The sequence below is a fragment of the Schistocerca gregaria genome, chromosome 1, assembly GCF_023897955.1.
Source record: "Schistocerca gregaria isolate iqSchGreg1 chromosome 1, iqSchGreg1.2, whole genome shotgun sequence".
Taxonomy (NCBI): Eukaryota; Metazoa; Arthropoda; class Insecta; order Orthoptera; family Acrididae; genus Schistocerca; species Schistocerca gregaria.
In genome coordinates this window covers 258,085,040-258,109,564 of record NC_064920.1, presented here as the reverse complement: position 1 = coordinate 258,109,564, position 24,525 = coordinate 258,085,040, and the positions used below count along the sequence as shown (strand labels likewise).

The 24,525-nt window shown below is 40.2% G+C and overlaps 1 protein-coding gene across 1 annotated transcript in view; it reads right to left on the bottom strand.

Annotated features, from left to right (window-relative positions):
- LOC126341345 (DNA-dependent protein kinase catalytic subunit-like) overlaps positions 1-24,525 on the bottom strand; it is a 526,946-nt gene that overhangs the window by 348,911 nt on the left and 153,510 nt on the right. The window contains exons 18-20 of the mRNA XM_050001770.1: positions 17,695-17,881; positions 15,064-15,275; positions 2,141-2,291 (exon numbers count right to left, since the gene is read on the bottom strand). Of these exons, the coding sequence (XP_049857727.1) occupies positions 2,141-2,291; positions 15,064-15,275; positions 17,695-17,881 (550 nt within the window). The remainder of the gene's footprint in view (positions 1-2,140; positions 2,292-15,063; positions 15,276-17,694; positions 17,882-24,525) is intronic.

The window sequence follows — 24,525 nt, the reverse complement described above, 5'->3', positions numbered from 1 at the left end:
CTACCTACGTATCCCCTTCCCTAGCACTACACAGTCTTCTACTCCACCAAGTACCCCAAGTACCCTGTAGATTTTTTTCCTCTCCTCTACTTCTCTCAAGTTTCACTCCACCCCAAAACCTCCCAACTGCACCTAGCAGCCCTACCCTATCCCCATTACATCCCTGCATGCTCTCACAAGCAGAACTACACCTGCTCTCACCCCCACCTGTTATTCCTTTCCACTCCCACTCCAAGCTGCAGCTTACCCTCACCATCCCAGCCATATTGCTTCTCCCATCAGGTGCCATGGCAGTCTGCAATCCTCTCACTGCAGTCAAGGATGATGGTCATGCATGTGTGATTTGTGCTTGTTTGAATGTGAGTGTGTTTTCTACTTCATAAGGCCTTTTGACCACAAGCTTAAATACGTAGCAGTCTGTTTGTTGTGTCCATCTGCAGCTCAATGTCTGCTCTATATAGTGAACAGCAATCTTATCCTTTTGACAATATTATCATCAATCATTAAATTAGATATTCAGGTAATTTGTAAATGCTAGTAAGTAGGTTATATGGAACTTTTTCATTTTCTTTGTAATATTTACAGACTGCGAATTTCATGCTTTACTTTAGATGAGTGCTTACTGAACACTTTTGCACCAATGTAAACTAGTCCACCTTGCGAAGAAGATTAAGCAACTCGAAAATTATTTTTCTGTCTTTCTGTGGGTATCCAAATCAGAGTCCAACAAAAATGGATTTCTTTTATGATTAACAATAACCATAAATAAAAAAATGTAGGCTACTGGGAGATGGATGTAACAATTCGAAGATCATTGAAGGGTCCGCTACAAGATGTGTAATTATCTACTTTACACAGGACGCTTACTGTTTACTTGTACTAAATAAATACTTTTTTCAACGGCCCAGAAGGTAGATAGATAAGCCAACAGGAAGTGAAAATTGCAAAATAAACCAACTGATTAGGTTATATGTGCTGACTCAGTTTCAACTTTCTACCTGGTGGAATTGCAAGGGATTTTATACGCAGAATTTCATTTGGTATGTGACCATTAGTGCCTGCTTCTGGTGTCAGTATATCATGTTTTTGTTGTTTCAACCTGAATAAAATACATGTTTATAATGTTTGTCACAACAAAGACCAATGATTGATGAAGCTACCCAATTTCAATAACAGTTTCACTGAAAAGATTCATAATTAACAAACTAAATAACCATGAATCAACAGGAAACTGCATTAGAGATCATTTATGTTTCGAATATTTCAACTATGCACCAAATCTAATGGTTATCGGGTCATAAATTTGAAAGGGAATGTAGACAAACTGTTGCAAATGGAAATGAATAATGCATTGAAAAGGTGATTTGATAAGACGTATGGTCAGACTGAGCATTCAGATTGAGTACTTTTGTACCAATGTAAACTAGTCCACCTTGCGAAGAAGATCAAACAACTTGAAAATTATTTTTCTGTCTTTCTGTTATCTAAATAATATAGAATGATGAAGGTAAAACAATGATGTGTGTGACGAAATTAGCTGGACCAATGAAGCTACATAAGGATGCTGGCAGACTGTTGAAATATGAAAGCATGAATGAAGGCTGTTATGTGAATGTGGTAATGAGTCTGTGCCGAGTTTGATTTCAGAGAGAATAACATGGAACTATTCAAATATTTATAGAAAATGAATAGTTGAAAATTACATTCAGCTTTCTGTATAACATTTTATATTCCCCTAGAAAAGGACCAAAAAAGAATACTACACTTTAAAGAGACCACAAGAATTCTGCATATCATCCAGTTCCATAATGCAGCACTGTCCTTCCAGGCACTTACTTCACTTAGTTATGCACAAACAGACACCCCGTCTCCACCACCACGACCACCACCACCACCACCACCGACAACAACAACATTACAGAAGTGGTACAGCCAGAATGCTGATGCTGATTTGGAGAAAAGTCTCTGAATTTTGAAGAATTATCTAAACACTGTCTCGCTCTGAACTTAAAAGTAATTCCCTGAGTCACTCTGACTTTTGTCACAAAATGTACATTTGAGACAATATCAGCTGTTTGACCAAAAAACACACACACACACACACACACACACACACACACACACACACACACACACACACCTGGTATAAGTGATGCAAGACGCATGACCAAATCCATGGATGTTCGTCTGCAGTCGATCTGTAATGAGCCACACTGGTTCAACAGCCATGTGACAGCATGAATAAGTTGGACTCCATCAAATTCTGGTGGTTTATGACGAACTTCGCTGATCTGCAATGAGACAAAATTTTATTGTCACTGTCTACTTCCATAAAATGGAATGAAAATATTTAGAAATAGTGTTACCACACAGCCTGTATATCCAAACTGTATGCATTTCATCACTTTAAAAATACTATAGAACAAGTTTGCTGCTTTTAATTATTTTACAAGCTTGTTTCAAAAACAAACTGTGAGCAAAGTTTAATATTTTTTCTCTTATCAACGAAAACTGTTTACACTTTATGTTCACTATGTACATGTCTTATATACAACTCCCAACAACTGGTCATACTAATACTACTGGAATTACGAACACCCGTGTTACAACAGAACCAAAAAGGTAACAGGCTTTCTTCTAAATTTTCTTTCTTCATTTCTTTTTTACTTTTGTATGATGTAACAACTGGTTTGGAAAAAAAAAAAACTTTTGACTACTCGTGGAACAAATGAGCACATAGCAAATGAACAAGGGATTTTTTTAATAAACTGTATACCTTTAATTGTACATATTTGTTTTTATTTACAACATTTATTTTTTCAGTGCATTTTCTACAACATACAACTTCCTGGATGTGTGAAACATACTAAGAGCAATGGCAGCCAAATGTTATTTTTTTATATGTTTTTCAATGTATTTTATCACTTCTTCATACAGAGTTTTGTCTAAGAATTACCAAAAATATTTCTGTGATTTAAGACAACAATTGTGCAGATGCAGTAGTTTGAGGAAGGCTCTTTAATGCTATTAAACAGTTCCATTACAAATCTAGTCCATTGCCAAATCATCACATTACTGACAAAACATAAATTACTATAAATTGAATAACAGCAATTACTTGTTTGCAAAAATGAAGTTGAGTTCCATGAGTCTAAAGGAAAGATGGTTGAATCAATAACTTCTAGTATGAGGGACTGCTCCTTCCAAGAGTGAAATAGAAACAGCAATAATTGAGAGATGCTGGAACTTTTAGAGAGTAATAAAGACTGCTGACCAAGAGATGCAATGTAAAGTAAGGCAGCACATCCTTAACAACCAACAGCATTATAAGAATAACTAAAGAAATTAATACAATGTAAAGTCAGATATTCTGTGACACTCTTATAGCTCTTTTAAGAACAACTATCTGCCTGCATATAATTTCATTTTCTTTTTATCCTACCATTACTGTAGTTTCTTGCAGCAAATAATAATGTAACTCCAGTCAAACCAAAAAGAAAATTAAATCTGGATTCTAAGTTACATGAAAGTTTCCTTTCTAATGAAGTTCCTTTATGTTTCTTAAATACATGGGCAGTATTTTCACTGAAATCTTACAGGTTTCATGTCACGTGTCTCTTTGTTGGAGCTACTTCTTTCTTACCATAAAACAGATATAATGTTACTTTTGGGAAATAGATTCCATTAAAACTATTTATAAATATAATACTTTACTTAAAGAAAACTACCAGTGAAATACAGCATTTATTTTAGCTTTACAAACAGAATTACAGAATTACATTTTTCGTCACTGACATTCCCCTTCTGTAACAGCTAGCTGGTTTTGTACATTGTATGCGTGCAGTCCATGTCAAACCACTTGTGACTTTGGGTAACATATTTGTGAACTAATTTCTTTACATCTATGTCACAGGAGTCTGGATTGGGGGGAGGGGGGGCGGGGGTACCACTACACCTTGTGAACTAATTATTATATACATTTACGGCTTACAGTGTTGCGTGTTGCAAATGGACACTGCCAAAGTTCCCCCCACCCCCACTCCCCCCACCCTGAATGTCACATTCGAATAGATTTCAGTATGGGACCCTCTCGTGGCACAACCAATATTCAGACAATATTCCAGTTCATTCCCTGTAGCCTGGAGCATGTTTAGTGTAACAGTTCCCACAGCATCTCTTATGTGATTGATTGATTGACTGATGGATTTGGAGGAGGTAATTCCTTATGTGGTTTTTCACGTACTGAGGACTATTGCTCTTCACCTTCACATATCTCCAAAAGAAAAATCTAATGGGGTTCAGCCTAGAGACCTAGCAGGCAAAGTAGTTGGCCCAACTGCGCCAATTCACCTCCTGGGTATTTCTCTTTTTATTCATTCCCTGACAATGAAGCTGAAATGTTATGGAGATCCATCCTCCTGGAATATGTCTTCCTGTGGTGGACATGGAAAGGCTTAGTGTTCCACTATATACAGGTACGAAATTTTAATCACTGCTGGTTCTAAGAAGAAGAATAGCCTAGTCACCATGTTATGCATTAAGTCAGCTCACACACTGACTATCTGGGTGTCCCTGTCTAGTCACATGTGACATGTGGATTACACATAGATTATTTACAGTTGTCTGTTTACAACTCTGCTGACATAAAATATCATTTCACCTGAAAAAAACATATATTAATGGCAGTCTGGTGACTCATCAGTCCTTTGCGACGTTTCTAATGCGAAGTTCATAGTACAACTTCATTGCTATGTTTTATTCATGAATCATTTGAATCTTGTGCTTCAAATTGTGCACCAGTAAGAATAGAATCTGTGACTGGAAATTACCATCATGAACACATATATGTATGTTGTTGTTGTTGATAACTTCTGTCCTGAGACTGGTTTGATGCAATTCTCCATGCTACTCTATCCTGTGCAAGCTTCTTCATCTCCCAGTACTTACTGCAACCTACATCCTTCTGAATCTGCTTAGTGTATTCATCTTTTGGTCTCCCTCTACGACTTTTACCCTCCACGCTGCCCTCCAATACCAAATTGGTGATCCCTTGATGCCTCAGAACGTGTACTACCAACCGGTCCCTTCTTCTTGTCAAGTTGTGCAACAAACTCATATTCCCCACAATTCTATTCAATACCTCCTCATTAGTTATGTGATCTACCCATCTAATCTTCAGCATTCTTCTGTAGCACCACATTTCAAAAGCTTCTATTCCTTTCTTGTCCAAACTATTTATCGTCCATGTTTCACTTCCATACATGGCTACACTCCATACAAACACTTTGAGAAACGACTTCCTGAAACTTAAATCCATACTCTATGTTAACAAATTTCTCTTCTTCAGAAACGCTTTCCTTGCCATTGCCAGTCTACATTTTATATCCTCTCTACTTCAACCATCATCTGTTATTTTTCTCCCCAAATAGCAAAACTCCTTTACTACTTAAGTGTCTCATTTCCTAATCTAATTCCCTCAACATCACCCGACTTAATTCGACTATATTCCATTATCCTCATTTTGCTTTTGTTGGTATTCATCATATATCCTCATTTCAAGACAATGTCCATTCCGTTCACCTGTTCTTCCAGGTCCTTTGCTGTCTCTGACAGAATTATCAGCAAACCACCAAGTTTTTTTTTATTTCTGCTCCATGGATTTTAATTTCTACCACAAATTTGCTACTGCTTTCTCAATATCCAGATTGTATAACATCGGGGAGAGACTACAACCCTGCCTCTCTCCGTTCCCAACCACTGCTTCCCTTTCATGTCCCTCGACTCTTGTAACTGCCATCTGGTTTCTGAACAAATTGTAAATAGCCTTTCGCTCCCTGTACTTTGCCTCTGCCACCTTTAGAATTTGAAGAAGAGTATTCCAGTCAACATTGTCAAAAGCTTTCGCTAAGTCTACAAATGCTAGAAATGTAGATTCACCTTTCCTTAATCTTTCTTCTAGGATAAGTTGTAAGGTCAGTATTGCCTCTTATGTTCCAGTATTTCTATGGAATCCAGTTTTTCCATCCATTTGTAAAAAATTCGTGTCAGTATTTTGCAGCTGTGACTCATTAAACTGATAGTTCAGTAATTTTCACATCTTTCAACACCTGTCTCATACATCTTGTTCACCAGATGGTAGAGTTCTGTCAGGACTGACTCTCCCAAGGCCGTCAGTAGTTCTAATGGAATGTTGTCTACTCCAGGGCCTTGTTTTGACTCAGGTCTTTCAGTGCTCTGTCAAACTCTTCACGCAGTATTGTATCTCCCATTTCATCTTCGTCTACATCCTCTTACATTTCCATAATATTGTCCGAAAGTACATCGGCCTTGTATAGACCCTCTATATAAAGAGATAGTGGGAATGGCCAGTACTTATCTCAGCTCATTACAGCCGATAGATAACACAAAACAGAACAGAAATTTTACATTCCTAGCTTTCGGAACTTTGTTTCTTCATCAGGGAGGAGAGAGTGGAAAAAGAAGGGAAGAAGGGAAAGTGGATTCAGTTACTCACAACCCAGGTTATGAAGCAACAGGTAAAGGTCAACAGGGAGGGTAACAAGGATGGAGGCATGGTTGTCAGAGGGAAGTCAAAGATATTCTACTGTTAAGTATTGTGCCAGGTTCAAACCAAAGAAGATGCATACAGAAGTAAAGAGGTATATAGTATAAAGATAAACACAACTATGTAGGATGAAAAGATGTGTGAATGGCTAAAGAGGAGAGGAAAAAGAAAAAGACTGAAGAGTAAATGGGAGTGGGGTTGGTTAACGTAGGTTCAGTCCAGGGGCATGGCATGATGAAAGGATGTGTAGGAGTGCAAGGTCCCATCTCCGCAGTTCCGAGGGACTGGTGTTGGGTGGGAGAGGCCAAATGGCACATACGTTGTAGCAGTTTCCTAGGTCCCTAGAATTATGTTGGATGGCAGGCTCTGCTACTGGGTATTGGACATTTCCTAGGCGGACAGCACGTCTGTGCCCGTTCATGTGCTCAGCCAGTTTAGTTGTCGTCATACAGATGTAAAAGGCTGTGCAGTGCAGGCACGTCAGCTGATAAATGACATGTGTTGTTTCAAATGTGGCCCTGCCTTGAATTGTGTGTATGTTTCACCAGTAGCAGGACTGGAGAAGGTGGTTGTGGGGGGGAAGCATGGGGCAGGTTTTGCAGCGGGGTCGGTTACAGGGGTAGGAACCGCTGGTTAGAGAAGGTGATCTGGGAATATTGTAGGGTTTGACAAGGATGTTACGGAGGTTAGGGGGGGGGGGGGGGGGGGGGGGGGGCAACGAAAGGCAACTCTGGGTGGTGTGGGATGAATATTGTCAAGGGATGGTCTCATTTCAGGGCTTAAATTGAGAAAGTCATATCCCTGGCGGAGTAATTTGTTGATGTATTCGAGGCCAGGATAATATTGGGTGACAATGGGCATGCTTCTGTGTGGTCTGGCGGTAGGAACATTGTTGTTGGACGCGGAGGAATGTATTGCTCGGGAGATCCGTTTGTGGACAAGGTCTGCAGGATAGTTGCAGGAGTGGAAAGCACTGGTCAGGTCATTGGTGTAATTGTTGAGGGATTCATCACTGGAGCAGATACTTTTGCCACGAATACCTAGGCTGTAGGGAAGGGAGCGTTTGATGTGGAATGGATGGCAGCTATCAAAGTGAAGGTACTGTTGTTTGTTTGTGGGTTTGATGTGGGAAGAGGTGTGGATGCGAGCTTCAAGATGAAGGTCAACATCCAGGAAGAAGGCTTGGGTTTTGGAGAAGGACTAGGTGAAATTCAGACTTGAAAAGGAGTTGAGGTTATGGAGGAAATTAAGGAGTGTTTCTTCACCATGAGTCCAGACCACAAAGATGTCACCTATAAACCTATACCAGGCCAGGGGAAGCAGCTGTACGGTCTTCAGGAAAGCCTCATTTATGCGGCCCATGAAGAGGTTGGCATAGGACGGAGCCATCCTGGTTCCCATGGCCGTTCCTCTGAAATTTTTGTTGGTCTGGCCTTCAAAAGTGAAGTATTTATGGATGAGGGTGAAGTTGGTTAGTGTGATAAGGGACGAGGTTTTTGGAAGATCTTTGGGTGGGCGTTGGAAGAGGTAGTGTTCAAGGGCACAGATACCATGGGTATGTGGGATGTTTGTGTAAAGGGATGTGGCATCTATGGTGACAAAAAAGGTTTCAGGTGGGAGAGGAGTGGGAATGGATTTGAGGTGTTCTAGGAAGTGGTTTGTATCTTTGATGTAGGCTGGGAGTCTGCGGGTGATAGGTTGGAGGTGTTGGTCTACCAGAGCTGAGATACGTTCTGTTGGGGCTTTGAAGCCAGCTACAATGGGACGGCCAGGATGGTTCTCTCTGTGGATTTTGGGTAATAGGTAGAAGGTAGGGGTATGTGGCTCAGGTGGAGTGAGCAGTTCTATGGAAGCTGTTGTGAGGCCTTGTGAGGGACCTTGGATTTTTAGCATTTTCTGTAGCTCAGTCTGGATAGATGGAATGGGATCCTGGGTAACAGCTTTCTAGGTTGAGGTGTCGGAGAGTTGACGCAGTCGTTCTGCCACATACTCCACAAGGACAAGTACCACAGCTGTGGAGCCTTTATCCGCCGGGAGGATAACAGAACGGTTTCTTTTCAGCTCCTTAATGGCATGGAATGCAGCTGGGGTAATGTTGGGGGTTGTCGGGATGTTCTTCAAGAAGGACTGGGAGGCAACACTGGATGTGAGGAATTCCTGAAATGTCTGCAGGGGAAGGTTTTGGGGGAGGGGAGGAGGATCCCTTTGGGGAGGCGGTCGGAACTGTTCTAGACAGGGTTCAACACTGGGTTTAGTATTTGGGGGCTGTGTTTGGATGGTGAAGTGATATTTCCAGTTGAAGTTCTGGGTGAATGAGAGGAGATCTTTAACCAGAGCAGTGTGGTTGAATTTAGGTGTGGGGCTAAGGGGTTAAGCCTTTTGATAGAACAGATGTGTCTGAAGGAGAGAGGGATATGGATGAGAGATTTAGAACTGAATTGGTACTAGTGATATGTGGCATTTGACTGTGGTTATAGTTGAGACTTGGTCTGTGTGGGGTATGAGTTGGGATTGGGAGATTGAGTAGGGTGGCTAGGCTAGGTTTGTTGGCTATGAGGGGGGTTTGTTGAAGGTGCTGTTGTGGTTGGTGTTTGTGAGGGATAGGGAGAGGGATCCCACTTCTTAGGTGTTGCCCTAGCACTGTGGGTAGTTTTTTCAGGTGGTGTGTGGCATGGAACTCAAGTTTGCGGCTGGCTTCTAGGATGATGTTCTTGAGTGTGTTCTCCAAGCAGGGGTTTGAGAGGCAGAGGACTCTGAAGAGAGATAGGAGCTGTTGGGAGTGGTGGTTACACGAAGTAGTGTAGAGATTCAGGACAAGTTGGGTAAGGGCTAAGGATTGAAGGTTCTGGAAGTCCAGGAGAGACTGGTCGAAGGAGGGATTGCACCCAGAGATGGGAACTTTTGGGGTAAGTCCTTTAGGGGTAATTCCAAAGGTTAATCAGGACCAGAGGAAAAGTATGTGGGATTGCAGTTTGGCTAGGGTGAAAGCATGTTTCTGGAATGAATGTAATGAAGTGGTATAGGATTAGGGTACATAGTGGGTAACTGATGGGGAGCGAAATTAAATAACTGAAGTTAAAATAGTAATAATAAGAAGGAATAAAACAAGGAGGGAAGGACGAGAAAGAAAATAAAATCTGTTGGTAATGTTCAATACCAAAGGAAGACCACTAAATAAAAAAAGTACGGATAAAGATTAACCAGACTAAGCAAGTACATCCAGATCCCCTCTTTTTGTAAATTTATACCAAAGATTTCTTTTCTCCCCAGTTATATTCAGTATCTCCTCATTAGTTATTCAAGCTACTCATCTAATTTATAGCACTCTTCTACAGCACTACATTTCAAGAAAATTTATTGTCAAATACCTTCAGAAAATACTTCCTAATATTAAATTTCTATTAGATGTTCTTGAGTAGTACTTGGACTTTCAGCAGAGTGGCATCGTCTAATAGGTATGATATTTCGGTGAGCCAACATATTGCCAACTTCAGGCATTCCTGATGGCTGAGACACATCTGCTGAATGCTTCCTTTATGTACTTTCTGGACTGTACATCCTCCAATTCATCTGCTAGACAGATGGTCCAAGATTTCATGAGCTCTGTGAACTACTGTGCTTAGGACACCTTCTTGCTGTGAAGGGGCATGACAATTGGAGGCATGCAAGTAAAAATCTGTATGTATCAGTTTACAATACACACTTTGTGCTGGTCTTCATTTGACAAGCACATCCAGAAATAGAACTTGATGGTTTTCACCTATCTCCATCATGAATATGATGTTCTGTTGCGGTGAATTCAGATGTTGCAGAAAGTCTAGTAGGTGACATCGTGCATGTGGTCAGATTATAAGCATGTAGTCTACATATCAAATAAAGCACGATGGCTTTTAGACAGTCAAATCCATGGCTGCTTTTTCAAATGCCTCAATAAACATACTGGCCACCACTGGTGATAGTGGGCAGCCCATCACTGCTCCATATGTTTGTTCACAGTAATTTCCATTGAACAGAACGCAGGTTGAAATATGCGCAAATTCTAATAGCTTTATTACGATGCCCCAAATGTCTCTCCCATAAGGCTTAGACAATCTCTTAGAGGTATTATTGTGAAGAGAGGTGCCACATCAAAGCTTACCATTCGGTCTTCTTTGTTCAGTTGAAAAGTTCTGGAGCTGCTGAATGAAATCTGCTGAATTCCGTTTGTGGAGATGGCAGTTGCCCACAAAAGGGCTGAGCGTCACCGTCTGCTGTTTCACTAACTCATATAATGTTGCTGTGCCAGTGCTGCTAATAATTAGCTGAAAAGACATTTCTTGCTTGTGGGCTTTAGGTAGTCCATTAAGTCTAGGTGGTGCAGTTGCTTGTGGACAAAGTTTGTTCACCATCTACTTGTCTGGGAAAATGTGTCTGAGAAGCTCATCAGTCTCTCTCATCACTTAGTTGGCATGATCATCTTCAGTTCTCCTGTATGTGTTAACCTCTAATAAATTGTACAATTTTTGTTTGTAAATATGACTTGGTAGCAGCACCATACAATTCCCTTTGTCTGCTGGGAGGATGATTGTCTCAGAGTGTTCTCGTAGCCCCCCCCCCCCCCCCCCCCCCAACCTTCTCTCTTCCTTGGCGATATTTGGCTTCAGTAGAGCAGACCTGATAAAAGTATGGCTTGTTGCATGTCTTATTTCTTCTGCAGTATCCTGTGGAAGTGGAAGGGCAACCTGTTCCACAGTGATAATAAATTCTGCTGTTGCTGTAGCCATCGAGTCAGTGCAATATTATGCCCCTTTCCTAATACAGACTAGATAACATTGTCAATTACTTTCTCTGCACAGCTAATGACAGTTCTCTGTGATTCTTCTTACAATGGTTTAGCAGCCAGGTGTTTGGATTTAGCTGTCTGTCAGCAGGTGGCTGATTGCCATGCCTTGTTGGCTTGAGTCCATCTAACTTTATTTATCCAGTACCACGAGTCAGGGGACAGTGTCAACGCCAACTGCAGGTGGAGCGAGAAGATATCTCTCGAGGTCTCATCAAGTCTAGGTTGAGTGCACCAGATCCTCTCTATGACTAGGGAGAGGGTGACTCTTCTGGTGATCCAGTTGGTTGCTGGAGTTCTGATGTGATGAACAAGACCTATACAAAAGACGGTAGATTTGAGTCCCCCCTTACATCCCAGCAAACACACAAGCAAGCCAAAAAGCACTCCATCCTGTTCCAAAGCTTGTCGAGCTTCTTAATTTGGCTGCGCATCTCCTCCCTGTAGAGGTACTTGATGTGCGAATTTTGAGGGCTGAAGGCAGCGGGAAGGGGTGTTGATACAAATGTGGCACCTGGCAGATAGCACTTGGTCATCAGAACTCCTGAAGTTTTGTGGCACAAGTTGCCTTTGCACTTGCACAGGACAGCACAGAAAAGAAGATGTGAAATATTCCATACACTTACTAATACGGCTCCTCCACCAAAGCTGTACATCTCCAAGAAAGAGAGAAAAGCACTTCAGCAGCTACAAAAAGATTATAAGACAGTCATCCTCCCAGCAGACATTGGGAATCGAATGGCCATGCTGCCCAGTCATGTTTACAAACAAAAATTGTACGACTTATTAGAGGACAAGATATACAAGAAAATTGAGGACAATCCTGTCAACTGAGTGATGAGGAAGACCAATGAGCTTCTCAAACACACATTCCCAGACAAGTAGATGGTGAATAAACTTCGTACTTGGGCAGCTGTGTAACTTAGACTTTATGCACTACCTAAAGACTACAAGCAAGAAATGCCTCTTCATCCTATCATTAGCAAAATTGGTTGTACCAACATTATATGAATTAGTGAAACATCTGACAGTGATGCTCAGCTCCTTTGTGGGCAAATGCCAGCACTATATACAGAATTCAGCACGTTTCATTCAGCAGCTCCAACACTTTCTATTAGGCCAAGAAGACCTCTTGGTGAGCTTCGGTGCAGTATCTCTCTTCACAAGGGTGCCTCAAAGAGACTCCATAAGCCTCATAGGAGAGAAGTTTGGGCCAGCACTAACACAGCTGTTTGAATTCATGCTTACATCAGCCTATGTTCTGAACAAACAGACAGAGCAGTGATGGCCCATATATTCATGGAGATATTTGAAGCAGCAGCCCTAGAGCTAGCTGTCTACAACCCCTTGTGTTTTTTTCAATATCCAGAGGATGCATTCATAATCTGACCACATGGATGACGTCACCTAAAAGACTTTCTACAAAATCCGAATTAGTCACACAGAAACATCAAATTAATGAGGGAAATAAAGGAAAATCTCAACTAACATTTTTGGATGTGCTTCATCAAATGAAGATTAGACGTCACGCTAGGACAAAGTGTCTCCCTTAAACCAATTTGTAAAGATTTGTGTTTGCATACCTGCAGCTGACACACCCCTTCACAGTGAGATGGTGTCCAAAGCACACTACTGTACAGAGCACGCAAAATGTAACGATGAGTCTAGCAGATGATCTGCACTGTATTCCATAAATTTGGTCACAACAAAGAGCAGACACAATGAGACCTGAAACTGAAGAAACTCCAGACCAGTCTGCTGAAGTTGGAGACAAAGTGGTCACAATGGTGATTATTCCATATGTCGGGAATGCATCAGCAAAAGTCAAAAGAACACTCCAGAAACACAGTGTCAAATGCATGTTCCAACCACCAGCCAAGACGAAAACCTTATTAAGATCAGTCAAGGATGCCCTAGGTTTTCTGAAACCAGGAGTCTATCACATACCTTGCCAGTGTGGGAACACATGTAGGACAGAGTATCCAGACAATACAGGAGATATGCACTGAGCATAAATGCCACACATACAACATTCAGCCGACAGTCTGCTGTGGCAGAGCACTGCATCTCCCATGGACATATGATGAATTATTATGACACCAAGTTGTTGCAACAATCCAGTACCTTCTGGGATTGTATTCTCAAAGAAGCTGTAGAGATCCAACTGCCCAATAGACTAATATATAACAGTGGGTTGCAATCAAGCAAGGTCTGGGACCCAGCTGTGAGCATATTCAGAGCACAGTGGCAGTCTACATGGAGGTCCACCCTCACCATGACAAATGAAGAGGATGAAGAAACATTGTCGCCATGCCAGCAGAGATACATGTCCAGCACTGGCTACAGAGCTACTGAAGGCCCTGGATCGATGCCAGACGCTGTGCTTGCCCCATCACTGCACCAGGTCTGTACTTGGAGATGCTGGCTGGAGATGGTGGGATGGTGAGGAGAGGAGATATAAAGGCAGCACCGCACAGATATTATTAGTTGTCAGGAATGCCTGAAGATGACAAGAAGTCGGTTTGCTGAATTATCACCCTTTTAGACAACACTACCCAGCTGAACAGCCAATCATAATATAAGATCTTCCTACACCAGGAAACCCTAAAATTACATATATTAAATGTTAACAACTGCTTCTGTCACACAAATGCTTCTCTTGTTATTACTAGTCAGCATTTTATAGCCTCTCTGTTTCAGTCATTCTCAGTTATTTTGCTGGACCCATCTACTGCTTTCATTGTTTTATTTCCTACTCTATTCCCTCAGGTACCACTTGATTTAATTCAACTGCTCTCCATTATCTTTGTTTTACTATTGTTGATATTTACTTCATAAACTCTTTGCAAGACATTATTCTTTACTGTTCCACTGATCGATCCTTTGTCATCTGACAGAATTACAATGTCATCAGCAAAACTCACAGTTTTTATTTCTTCTACCTGACTTTCATTCTCTTTACAAAATTTCCCAAAGTTTCTTTAACTGCTCAGTCAATGCCTGGACTGAATGATGTTGGAGATGGTCTACAACCTTGTCCCACCTTCTTCTCAACCACTCCTTCCCTTTCATGTCCTTTGACTCAACACCACATGCTGGTTTCTGCACACACCATACATCAACCTTTGCTCCTTACATTTGTCCCTTCTACATTCAAAATTTCAAAGAGTGTAATCCAGTGAACATAGTTGAAAGCTTTTTCCTGAACCTACAAATGTATGTAGGTTGCCTTTCTTCAGTCTATCTCCTAAGATAAGATATATGATACATAATGACTCACTTGTTCCTAAATTTCTGAGGAACCGAAACTGATATCCCCCAAGGTTGGCTGCTACCAGTCTTTTAATTTGTCTGTAAATAACTCATATCAATATCTTGCAAACATGACTGACACAATACAGTGAACTTCTCTTTCAATTTTCTTTGCTGGGCATCTAACCGACTTTCCACGTGTATTTCTCCACGGATTTCCTTTCCCTTTCCTCAATTCTTCTTTACAAGTTTCAAGCGCTCTCTCTCTCTCTCTATCTCTCTCTCTCTCTCTCTCTCTCTCTCTCTCTCTCTCTCTCTCTCTCTGTGTGTGTGTGTGTGTGTGTGTGTGTGTGTGTGTGTGTGTGTGTGTATCGCCACAGTTAAATATTAAGTTGCTAATAATAATAAGTAATGATCAAAATCATACCTGATTGAAAAGATCGGGTTTCTCTTGAAGTACTCGTGTTATGTGATAAACTGCTGAACGTACTTCTTTCACAGCACCAATTATACTATCACCAATGTCGGCAATGGAGAGATTACTTAGCATATAATAAAGAAGATCAAACCAGAACCTGTCAATAATAGTTTTCTCCTCCCGCAGTTTTCTATAAATGCTATTAAATGCGAGTGCTGAACCTGAATGAGGAAATATGAGTATCAGAAAAATATCCTTGGTCAACAAAACAAAATAAATAAAAATTAATTTAGAAACAAAAATAAAGCTATGATATGATTTTTCAACAATTAACAGCAAATCTATGGCCAGGAAAAGATGAACACACAGAGAAACCTGCACAGAACAATGTTAGCTCATGTAACTAATGTTATGCACGTATCATTCACAATATAGTCACAAATGATATAAAAATGGTATGTGGAATTCTGTATTAAATTTGTTCACAGTCACTTTCCATAACTATTAACAACAAATATATTTGCAGTCTGCTCAAATGACAGGATGGGAGTCTGCAGAGATCACTGTTTATCAGCAGCCTTGCATTATATATGTATTTTATACCTGGCGTAAATGATAACTGTTTACAACAGTGCACAGTGGTGTAGAGGATGTTTGGATTAAAAAGTTGATACAGGACACTTTTGATCTTTCAAACTGGAAAACAATCTTATATTGGCCTACAAAAGCCATCTAAGCTAGAGTGCATGCACACTGTGCACGTTTTTGAATATCTTCTTGTCCTCTGTCTTAACTGTTTGAAGCTCATTTATGTTCCACACTAAAGCCATCCTTGAATATTAAGAACATCTTGTTCTCATACGTACAATTTGTAAAACTGATGTCTGTGTAAATTTTACCTCAAAATTATACAATTTGTAAGCATCAGAACAAGTTGTGTTTAATAATCAAGGATTATTTTAATGTGAAAAATAAATGAGTTTCGAACTGTTAAAATGGACTAAACTAGTGGTGTGAGACGAGGGGGAGAAGATATTTAAAATTTTACACAGTGAGCATGTGCTGTAGCTTAGGATGACTTTGCAGGTCAATTTGAAATTGTTTTCTGGCTTGGTAGACAACATGTGTCCTGTATCAAGTTGTTCATCTCTACTTCCCCTACACAACATCGATACAATGTGAACTGTTATTAATTACATCCTGTATAAGTATTTGAGAGGGATTTTGGGGCAAATCACAGCTTGAAGATTAAAGCATAAACACTGATAAATAAAAACTCATACATAAAATATATTAACCTCAAAGAACCACCATACAATGAAAGAAATCATTCTAGCTGCAAATTGTAGAAGGAAAAGGTGAAAGTTCAGAAAATTCTAAAAATATTTGCACACAAAAAGTTTTACCTCTAAAATACAAAAGGTAGCTCAGTCAAAACCAAGTTCATGAGTGAGGTAAGCGTTTTTTCACAACGTTTTGCACAAAATCTTAGATTTTATTGGCTACATCAGTCTAATAAAGTTCTCTTACATTACACTGACTGCGATAAAGGAAGACAAGAGGCAATTTACTTTGGTAAACAATAAGAAGTATATAAAGTCATGGGAGTAGATGTTGTCGAGAGTATGCAGTAGAGCAAGATGTCAGGGGATCTGTGTGAGGAGAAGGACGAGGACGAAAGAGGACGAGGACGAAAGAGGACGAGGACGAAAGAGGACGAGGACGAAAGAGGACGAGGACGAAAGAGGACGAGGACGAAAGAGGACGAGGTGAAAGAGGATGGGAACGAAGAGGATGAGGACGAAAGAGGATGAGGACGAAGAGGATGAGGTGGAAGATAATGAGCAGGCAGAGTAGGAACAAATCAGCTCCCCACATCATGGCCAGTCATTACTCATTACTAATCATGGCATACTGCTCACAGGTCATGTCGAAACATTTATGAAACTATTACCTAGTCAACACATAGACTAACAAAACATGAAGACATATGCTACCAACAATTCTTATGCTAAAATCCCTTAGCAAACGGTCCACAGTCATGGTATTACCATTTTTCATCCTGGATTTTCTTTCCTCATTTTTGTGCTCATCCACTTTTCTTTTCTTTTGACTACTACTCTTTTTCCTCCATTTCCCTGCCATTGCTCACCCTTAGGCACCATCCCTGAACCTCCTCCCATCTTACTCTTCGCCATCAATCCTGTTACCTCAAGTCAGACCATCAACAACCATCACCATCATATCAATAATGATACCAGCCTAATAAGTGGTGTGTGTGTGTGTGTGCGTGAGAGAGAGAGAGAGAGAGAGAGAGAGAGAGAGAGAGAGAGAGAGAGAGAGAGAGAGAGAGAGAGAGAGAGAACACAGGGATGCACATCGGTGTGTTAGGGGAGGAGTGAGTCTGATTAGATAATAGTTTAGAAACAAAAATAAGAATCATTAGTTAAGTAAATATTCTCTTGTCTTGCTGCTAACCAAGATGACTGTTGGTGGCATATCCTCAATCATAAAATTGATATGAAATCTAAATATTACTAACAAATTACAGTTTCCCATTTTCCCATTTAATTTCAAACATGAGTGTAATAAGATACAAGATAGAATTATAGAGATGTTAATTACATCCAAAGCACTTACCTAGTCGTTTAGAAAAACTTGGATGAGTGCAAAGGAAACAAATTCGTTTCACTACAGCTTCAATATTAAGTGGTGACTTCTCCAGTTCTTCCTGTTTAAGTTGCCTGACAGACCACACGATAAACTCATGTAAGCATTTGCAGGAAAATTTACGTAGTGAAGAATCTGTAGGGTGAGTAATCCCATCCTGTTGAAAATAAGACAATTACTAATATGTGATTGACTAATAAAACACTGTTAATGATGCTAAACTTCGTAAGTGATTAAACTGTGCGGTACACAGTGATATGAACTTGGATCTTTGCCTTTTGCAGCAACACTAGACTATTCGAAACAAGTGCACACCTGATGTTCAAATACAAAGTTTTGAACCGACAGTTCTTTCATGCACCCTTAATGTATTGAGTATTCCCAATATATGCTGTTACAAAAGTAATTCTGGCCTTTTTTTACCTGTTTAAAATATGACTGTAGAAGAAAACTCTTTTCTTGATCTTAATCATTTTGGGTTCACAGCCTGTATAAATGTATTGAGTCACTTCATTTTTCCTTTATGTGGTTGTAATTATTACATAAAGTCTAAATCACTCACTCTACATGTTCTACAACAATCCATTTAGTAATGAAAAGGCTTTTGGCTTCTTAGGTCACCCAAAAGTGCCACAAATAAAAGTATTCTTAGGAGACAAATTTTAGATAATACAGAAGTTGCAACACTTACAAATAAATGTAATAGTTGTGCATAGTATCACACATAAATAAATTGATAATTTCAAAAAAATGAAGTTAATCCACTGTCACAAATCTCTAGTTTCGGCACAAATTAAGCTAACCAGGAATTGAATTCACCAATGGGATAACTGAAACACTTTGTTTATTCATTACTAATGGAACCTGTAAGTTAACCATTTTCCATATTGCTGAATGTTGAGCAATTGACAAGTGCATAAAAAAGATTTAAAATGTTACTGAGTTTTACGACAAAGCCATCCTTCAAAGGTAACCAAAAAGCACATATACACAGCTACAGTGTCACACACGACTACACTGTATTATCTGTGCTACTGTAGTCGTGCTTGTATATATATATGGTAGGGACATGAAATAGAATGATCACGTAGTGTCTGTTATTGGTAATGCAGGTGGCAGACTGCAGCTCATTGGTAGAATATTAGGGATGTGGGCAGTTGCACATATCGCCAAGGTGGTTTTGACTACACTACAGAAGTTTTTCTGGGAAATCCTTACACATCCTCCATGCAGTCCCAACCTCCCCCACCATATATTTGGTCCATAAATAAGTTGACATAGGATGGTGCCATGCAAGTACCCATGGCACTGCCTTCAACTTGTTTAAAGACTTGGCCTTTGAAAGTGAAATAATTGTGGGTCAGAATGTGGCTGACTAGACAGATTATGAAAAAGGTGGTGGGTTTGCTATTAGGAGGACGTTGGAAAAGGTAGTGTTCCATGGCCACAAGGTCATAGGCATTCAGGATGCTTGTGTATAAGAAAATCAGATAGAAAGTGAACCACAAGGAGTCGGGAGGAAAGGGCACAGTAACTGTGGGAATGCAGTGAAAGAAGTGAAGTGTCTTGAATGTAGGGTGGAAGATTATGAACAGTAGTTTAGAAGCATTGATCAATGAAAGCAGACTTTTGGTTATTGGGAGCATTGTAACCACACACATTGTGACAATCAACAGTGAGATCTGCAGTGTTAGCTTCATGGAGACTGGGCGTAAGCAAAACATAGGAGTGTGGCAGGTTGCTGGTGTGAGGGGGGGAGATGGATTCAGGATTGAGTTGTCAGGTTTTGGGATAGACCTGTGGCCTTGAAGAGCTGCTGGAGAGCCTGAGGGATTTCTGGGATGAGATCACAGTTGTTGGGATTGTAAGTAGAGATGCTGCAAAGTTGGCGGAAACTCTTAGTCACATAGTCTCTATCACTCATGAGCTCAATCATGGAGCCTTTGTCTGTGGGAAGGATTATAAGACCTGGATTGGTTTTCAGGTTATGGCAGCTGTGTGTTCCATAGGAGTGATATTGGACTCACTAGGGAGGGATTTAAAAAGCAAGGTGACGCTAGGTTAGAAGTGAAGAATTCTTTAAAAGCTACCAAGGGATAACTGGGTGGAATGGGAGGAGGATCACGGTTGGAGGATGACTGGGAGTGTCTGAACCCAATGCTTTACGTTGGCTTTTGTCAATAGGGTGTGTGGCAACGAAATGTTTCCAGTGTAGAAAATGGGTAAAGAAAAGAAGATCCTTTACAAGTCGTGCTAGGTTGAACTTGTGTTTTGGGCTAAATGTTAGGTGTTTAGAAAGTACTCAGACTTCTGCAAGGGTCACAGTTTTGGAAGAAAGGGTGACAATAGCATTATAGGACAAGTGCTGAGGAGCAGTGGGTTCCACTAAAGGTGGACAAAGTTTTTGGGAATACAGAATGCAGAATAGGTCAACAAAGCAAATTTTCAAAAAGAGGGCATCGTGGTGAGAGCAAAGAGTTGTAGTAAAGGTGTTGTTACTGTGGTGGGCCTTTACAACAGTAGGCACTGAAGATGCACGTAAGAGGATGACCACTGTGTGTTTTGAACGCACGTATGGTAGAAGAGAAGAATGTATTGACATATAATCGAATAATCACTGGAAAAATAAGTTGTAGATGAATAAAGAATGACAGCAACGAGTGTTAAAAAAAGTGGGATGGAGGAGAGCCAAATCAGCAATGAACAACAAAAACGGAAATGCCTGGGTGGAATAACACACAATAAATGGAAGCCAACCACTCACCTATAGCTGACGGATGTGACTAAATCTTTGTTTTTAAATATGCTAGCTATGTAATTACTTACTAACATGAATCTAACCTGTTAGAGCCTTTTTTTGCACAAATATACAAAATGTAAGCTGTTTAGAATACGAAATTAAGATGTTTCATATGCATAAACTGGAATATTGTAATTACCCTAATGAATAATGGGAATAATGGGTATGTTACACTTTCTGAACAGTGGTCAAAAATGGCACCATACTGCCAGTCTGTACTAAGCAATGCAATTCATTGACTAATTTGTCTATCAAGTAACTATTTACTTTATTCGACATCATAGCAACCTACTCTTAGAAAATATATTTTTAAAATCATCAGGGCATAAAAGCATGGAAGGGAGAATTTATTCTTATGAATGATATATTAGGACCATTTTTAAAGTAAGAACCAATTTGTAATGTAGTAAGAGAAACTTTAGTTAAGAATGTAAAACGTATCACAAACTACAACATGCTCACTTTTTCACTTTTCAACATAAGCACCATGAACATTTGTCAAGTTGTGGCATCAGCTTTTGGATCTCAGCATCAAAGGACTCTGCCACTTGACTGTTAAACCAGTTAGTAACAATTTCTTTCGACACATCATTTTCAAAGTGTTTTCCACCATGAAATTCCTTCAATTTTGGAGAGAGATGACAGTCTGGTGGTGTTAAGTCAGGGCTGAATGGTGGATGATCCAGTAATTTCCATTCAAGTTTGTCCAGTTGCTTCTTTTTCTTGCCACAATGTGAGGCCGAGCATTGCCGTGAAGCAGAATGACACTGCTAGAGATCAGTCCCCGCCAATGACTTTGAATGGTACATCTAAGCTTTAATAATGTTTCACAGCACCTCACAGCATTTAATGTCATTCCTCTTGGCAAAAAGTCTAACAGAAAAAAGTCTTTCCACTCCAAAAAAAACTGTGGCTATGATTTTCTATGTTGAAGATTCTTGTTCGAATTTTCATGGTTTCTGCAGGGAGTTTGAGTGATGCCACTCACTGGATTGATGTTTATTCTCTGGAGTGTCGTGCACACTCCACATTTCATCATCAGTCACAATGTCACAGTGCTCCGAAACAGACAAAGAATATCCATTTGCTTTCTTGTGTGTTCTTCTGTCAACATTTTCAACACCGACCTTGCACACATTTTATTGAACTGAAGTTTGCCAGCAACAACGTGAAAAGCTACTTCTTCAAAGTAGCAGAGATTTCTGATGTAGCTTGTCAATAATGAAGCAGCTGTTTTGGCAAATTGCCTCACTTTTGTGTCAAGTCTTCATTCACAACAGTAGACTGTCCAGATCATTCTTCATTACGAAAATTTGTCCTTCCTCCATTAAACAGCCTACACCTTTTACGCACACCCATCATTCATTACACCTGTGCTGTCTGCGAATTTCAGTAGGACAAACTTGTTTTGCATTTAGGAACCAAATAACCAAGTGCGCAATCAGCAGGACTACTCATTGAAATAATGACAAATGAAGCAGTATAACCATGCAATCAACACTGGCAGAGACGTGAAACGTAATGATGGCATAATGGGAGACTAGCCAAGAATGGCCAACTACGAACAGACGTCATGTGACAGCATGTATGGACACAATGTGCATCAGTTCTTACTTCAAAAATGACCGTCATAGATTGAACAAGCAGTATTTACACTTGTTAAAAACTTGTGAATATTTATTTTATTTATTTTTATAATTTCGACATTGTTGTGTGTCTGTAAATATATACATAATTATATCCCAAACAATCAAAGCTAAAATGTTATTGATCACATTGAAATATGGCAAAACAATGGACATGAACTGGTACTCTGATTTGTAATACTGCTTCGGTCTACAGGTATTATTCACACAATATAAATTTCCTCTGTTTCTCATTAGAGGTGATGTAATCGTTCTACTTATCAAGCTGAGCTTCCTATCCCAACCTTTTATAAATAATTTACTCAATGTCTGACACTCTACCTACAGACAATCTTTTTGTATACATCTGAAGGAATGGCAAATTAATTCTTCTAGTATGGGCCAAAAAATCAAGATGATTGGCCCTGCCTTGAGGCATCAGTGTGTACAACTGTCGGTCACTGCAAACAGAACAACTGACTGGAAATAGGACCAACTGCCAATACCATTTCCTTGATCCTCATTTTTCCAACGTTTTGCTCCATTCTACCAAGTCCTATCATTTACGTACTGCATCACATAATTGCAAGGAATTGCACAATCACAGTTGTTTGTCTTCTTCCTTGGGACACATTATCAACTGTATTTATTCCAACACGATTAGAGGCAGTTGTAGCCACACTGTTACCACTGTCACGTATCAATGTATTACCAGACACACTTATTTGTTTGTAGTAAAATGAGCCTCTCTCTTACCTTCCAGGTTCTTTGAGATTTAAAAATTGAGCATGTCCGATTCTGTCCTGCTCAATAATATCTGATCCAAAATTGTCTTTTCTTCTTCAGTTCAATCAGTTTCAAGGATCAAAATAATTGTTACAGGCAAAGTCATACTGTCAATGAATTTCTGCATTGAGTCTAACACTACTGAGGTGCCTACACCCACTGAAGGGCCAGGTGTTGCTAATGTGTCTTGTTAAGGTTTTGCCTGACTAAGAAATTCATTTCCGCCCATTCAAGACCAGGGCCGTACAGATGCTCAACTACTAGCACCTGGACAGGCCTCCAATTGCAAGGATGGACACCACGGCAGGGGCTGTCTTCCTCTATAAGAATCACAAAGGCTTTCCATGCCTCCCACCACACACTGCATGAAGCTGCAGAGGTATGCCCAGATGGTACATGTGCTGCCGTGGACTCCACTGATGATCACTGGCGTAATAGCAAGTTGCTGGCCCCTACTTGCATGAACATCTCCACACTCACCGTCTTCAGCATGTGCCTCAGAAGTTGTTGGCATAGCAGAGCACCACTACACATGTTGTAGTTTGTTCTTCAATAAAATGTGTAGAAAACATAGTTATCTGCCATTTCCCTACTACGGTGGTTCTAGATTGATCATGTAGCACTACCAAGACTTGCAGAGAAGGAAATTCAAAATGTCAAAGCCCTCACAGGTGCAAAGTTAGATTCAGACCACTTTCTTTCCAAAATTAAGTTCAAAATTTTACAAGAGCCCATCATGCTAAAAACGCTAGCCGCATCATGCAGTTTGACACAGAGAAACTTAGAACAAACAAAGATTTTAAGATGAGCTTGAATCAGAAGGACTACCAATGTTAAGAACAGTTAAAAACAACACTGGTTGAAAGTGCAAAGGAAACAGGAGATCAGCAGAAGGACATATGGCAATCAAAGGGTTTCGGAAAGCAGGGTTGACTGGTGTTCTCAGAAAACAACAGAAAATTCAAAGAACTTCCAAGAAGTAAGGAAAAACACTGTCAAAATTACTGGAAATCTCAAGAGAAAACATGGAAAGGAATGATAACTGAAATACAGGATAACTTACAATACGCGAGACTTTCATAAAACATTCAGAACTAACTTAAACAATCAAAAATCCAGGATGGAACAATGACAATATTACAAGAAGGATACACTGCTAATCACCATACAGAGGAGATGGTGAGTCACAAATACTCTCAACAAGATGATTGCTAAACAAGTGAGCTTGCAGCCAAAAGGCCTTCTTCTAAAGTAAACAACACACACATTCACACAAGCACAACTCAGACACACATGTCAACTGTCTCTGGCCACCAAGGCCAGACTGCGAGCAACAGTGTAAAACAGGAGAAGCAATGTGGCTCACAGGGGTAATAAGCAGGAGGCCGAAGTGGAGAGGGACGTGGTGGGGTCAGAGAAGGGCAGTTAGGTGCAGTCAGGATGTTAGATAAAGAACTGGGGACGGGGTGGGGGGTGGCATGTGTGGGAAATGACATGGATACTTCCTCCTTCCATCTGCACCAATAGAGAGAAGTTTTCTTATAACTGGACCAAGTCCATAATACTGTCCCTACATTGCCACCTGGCTTA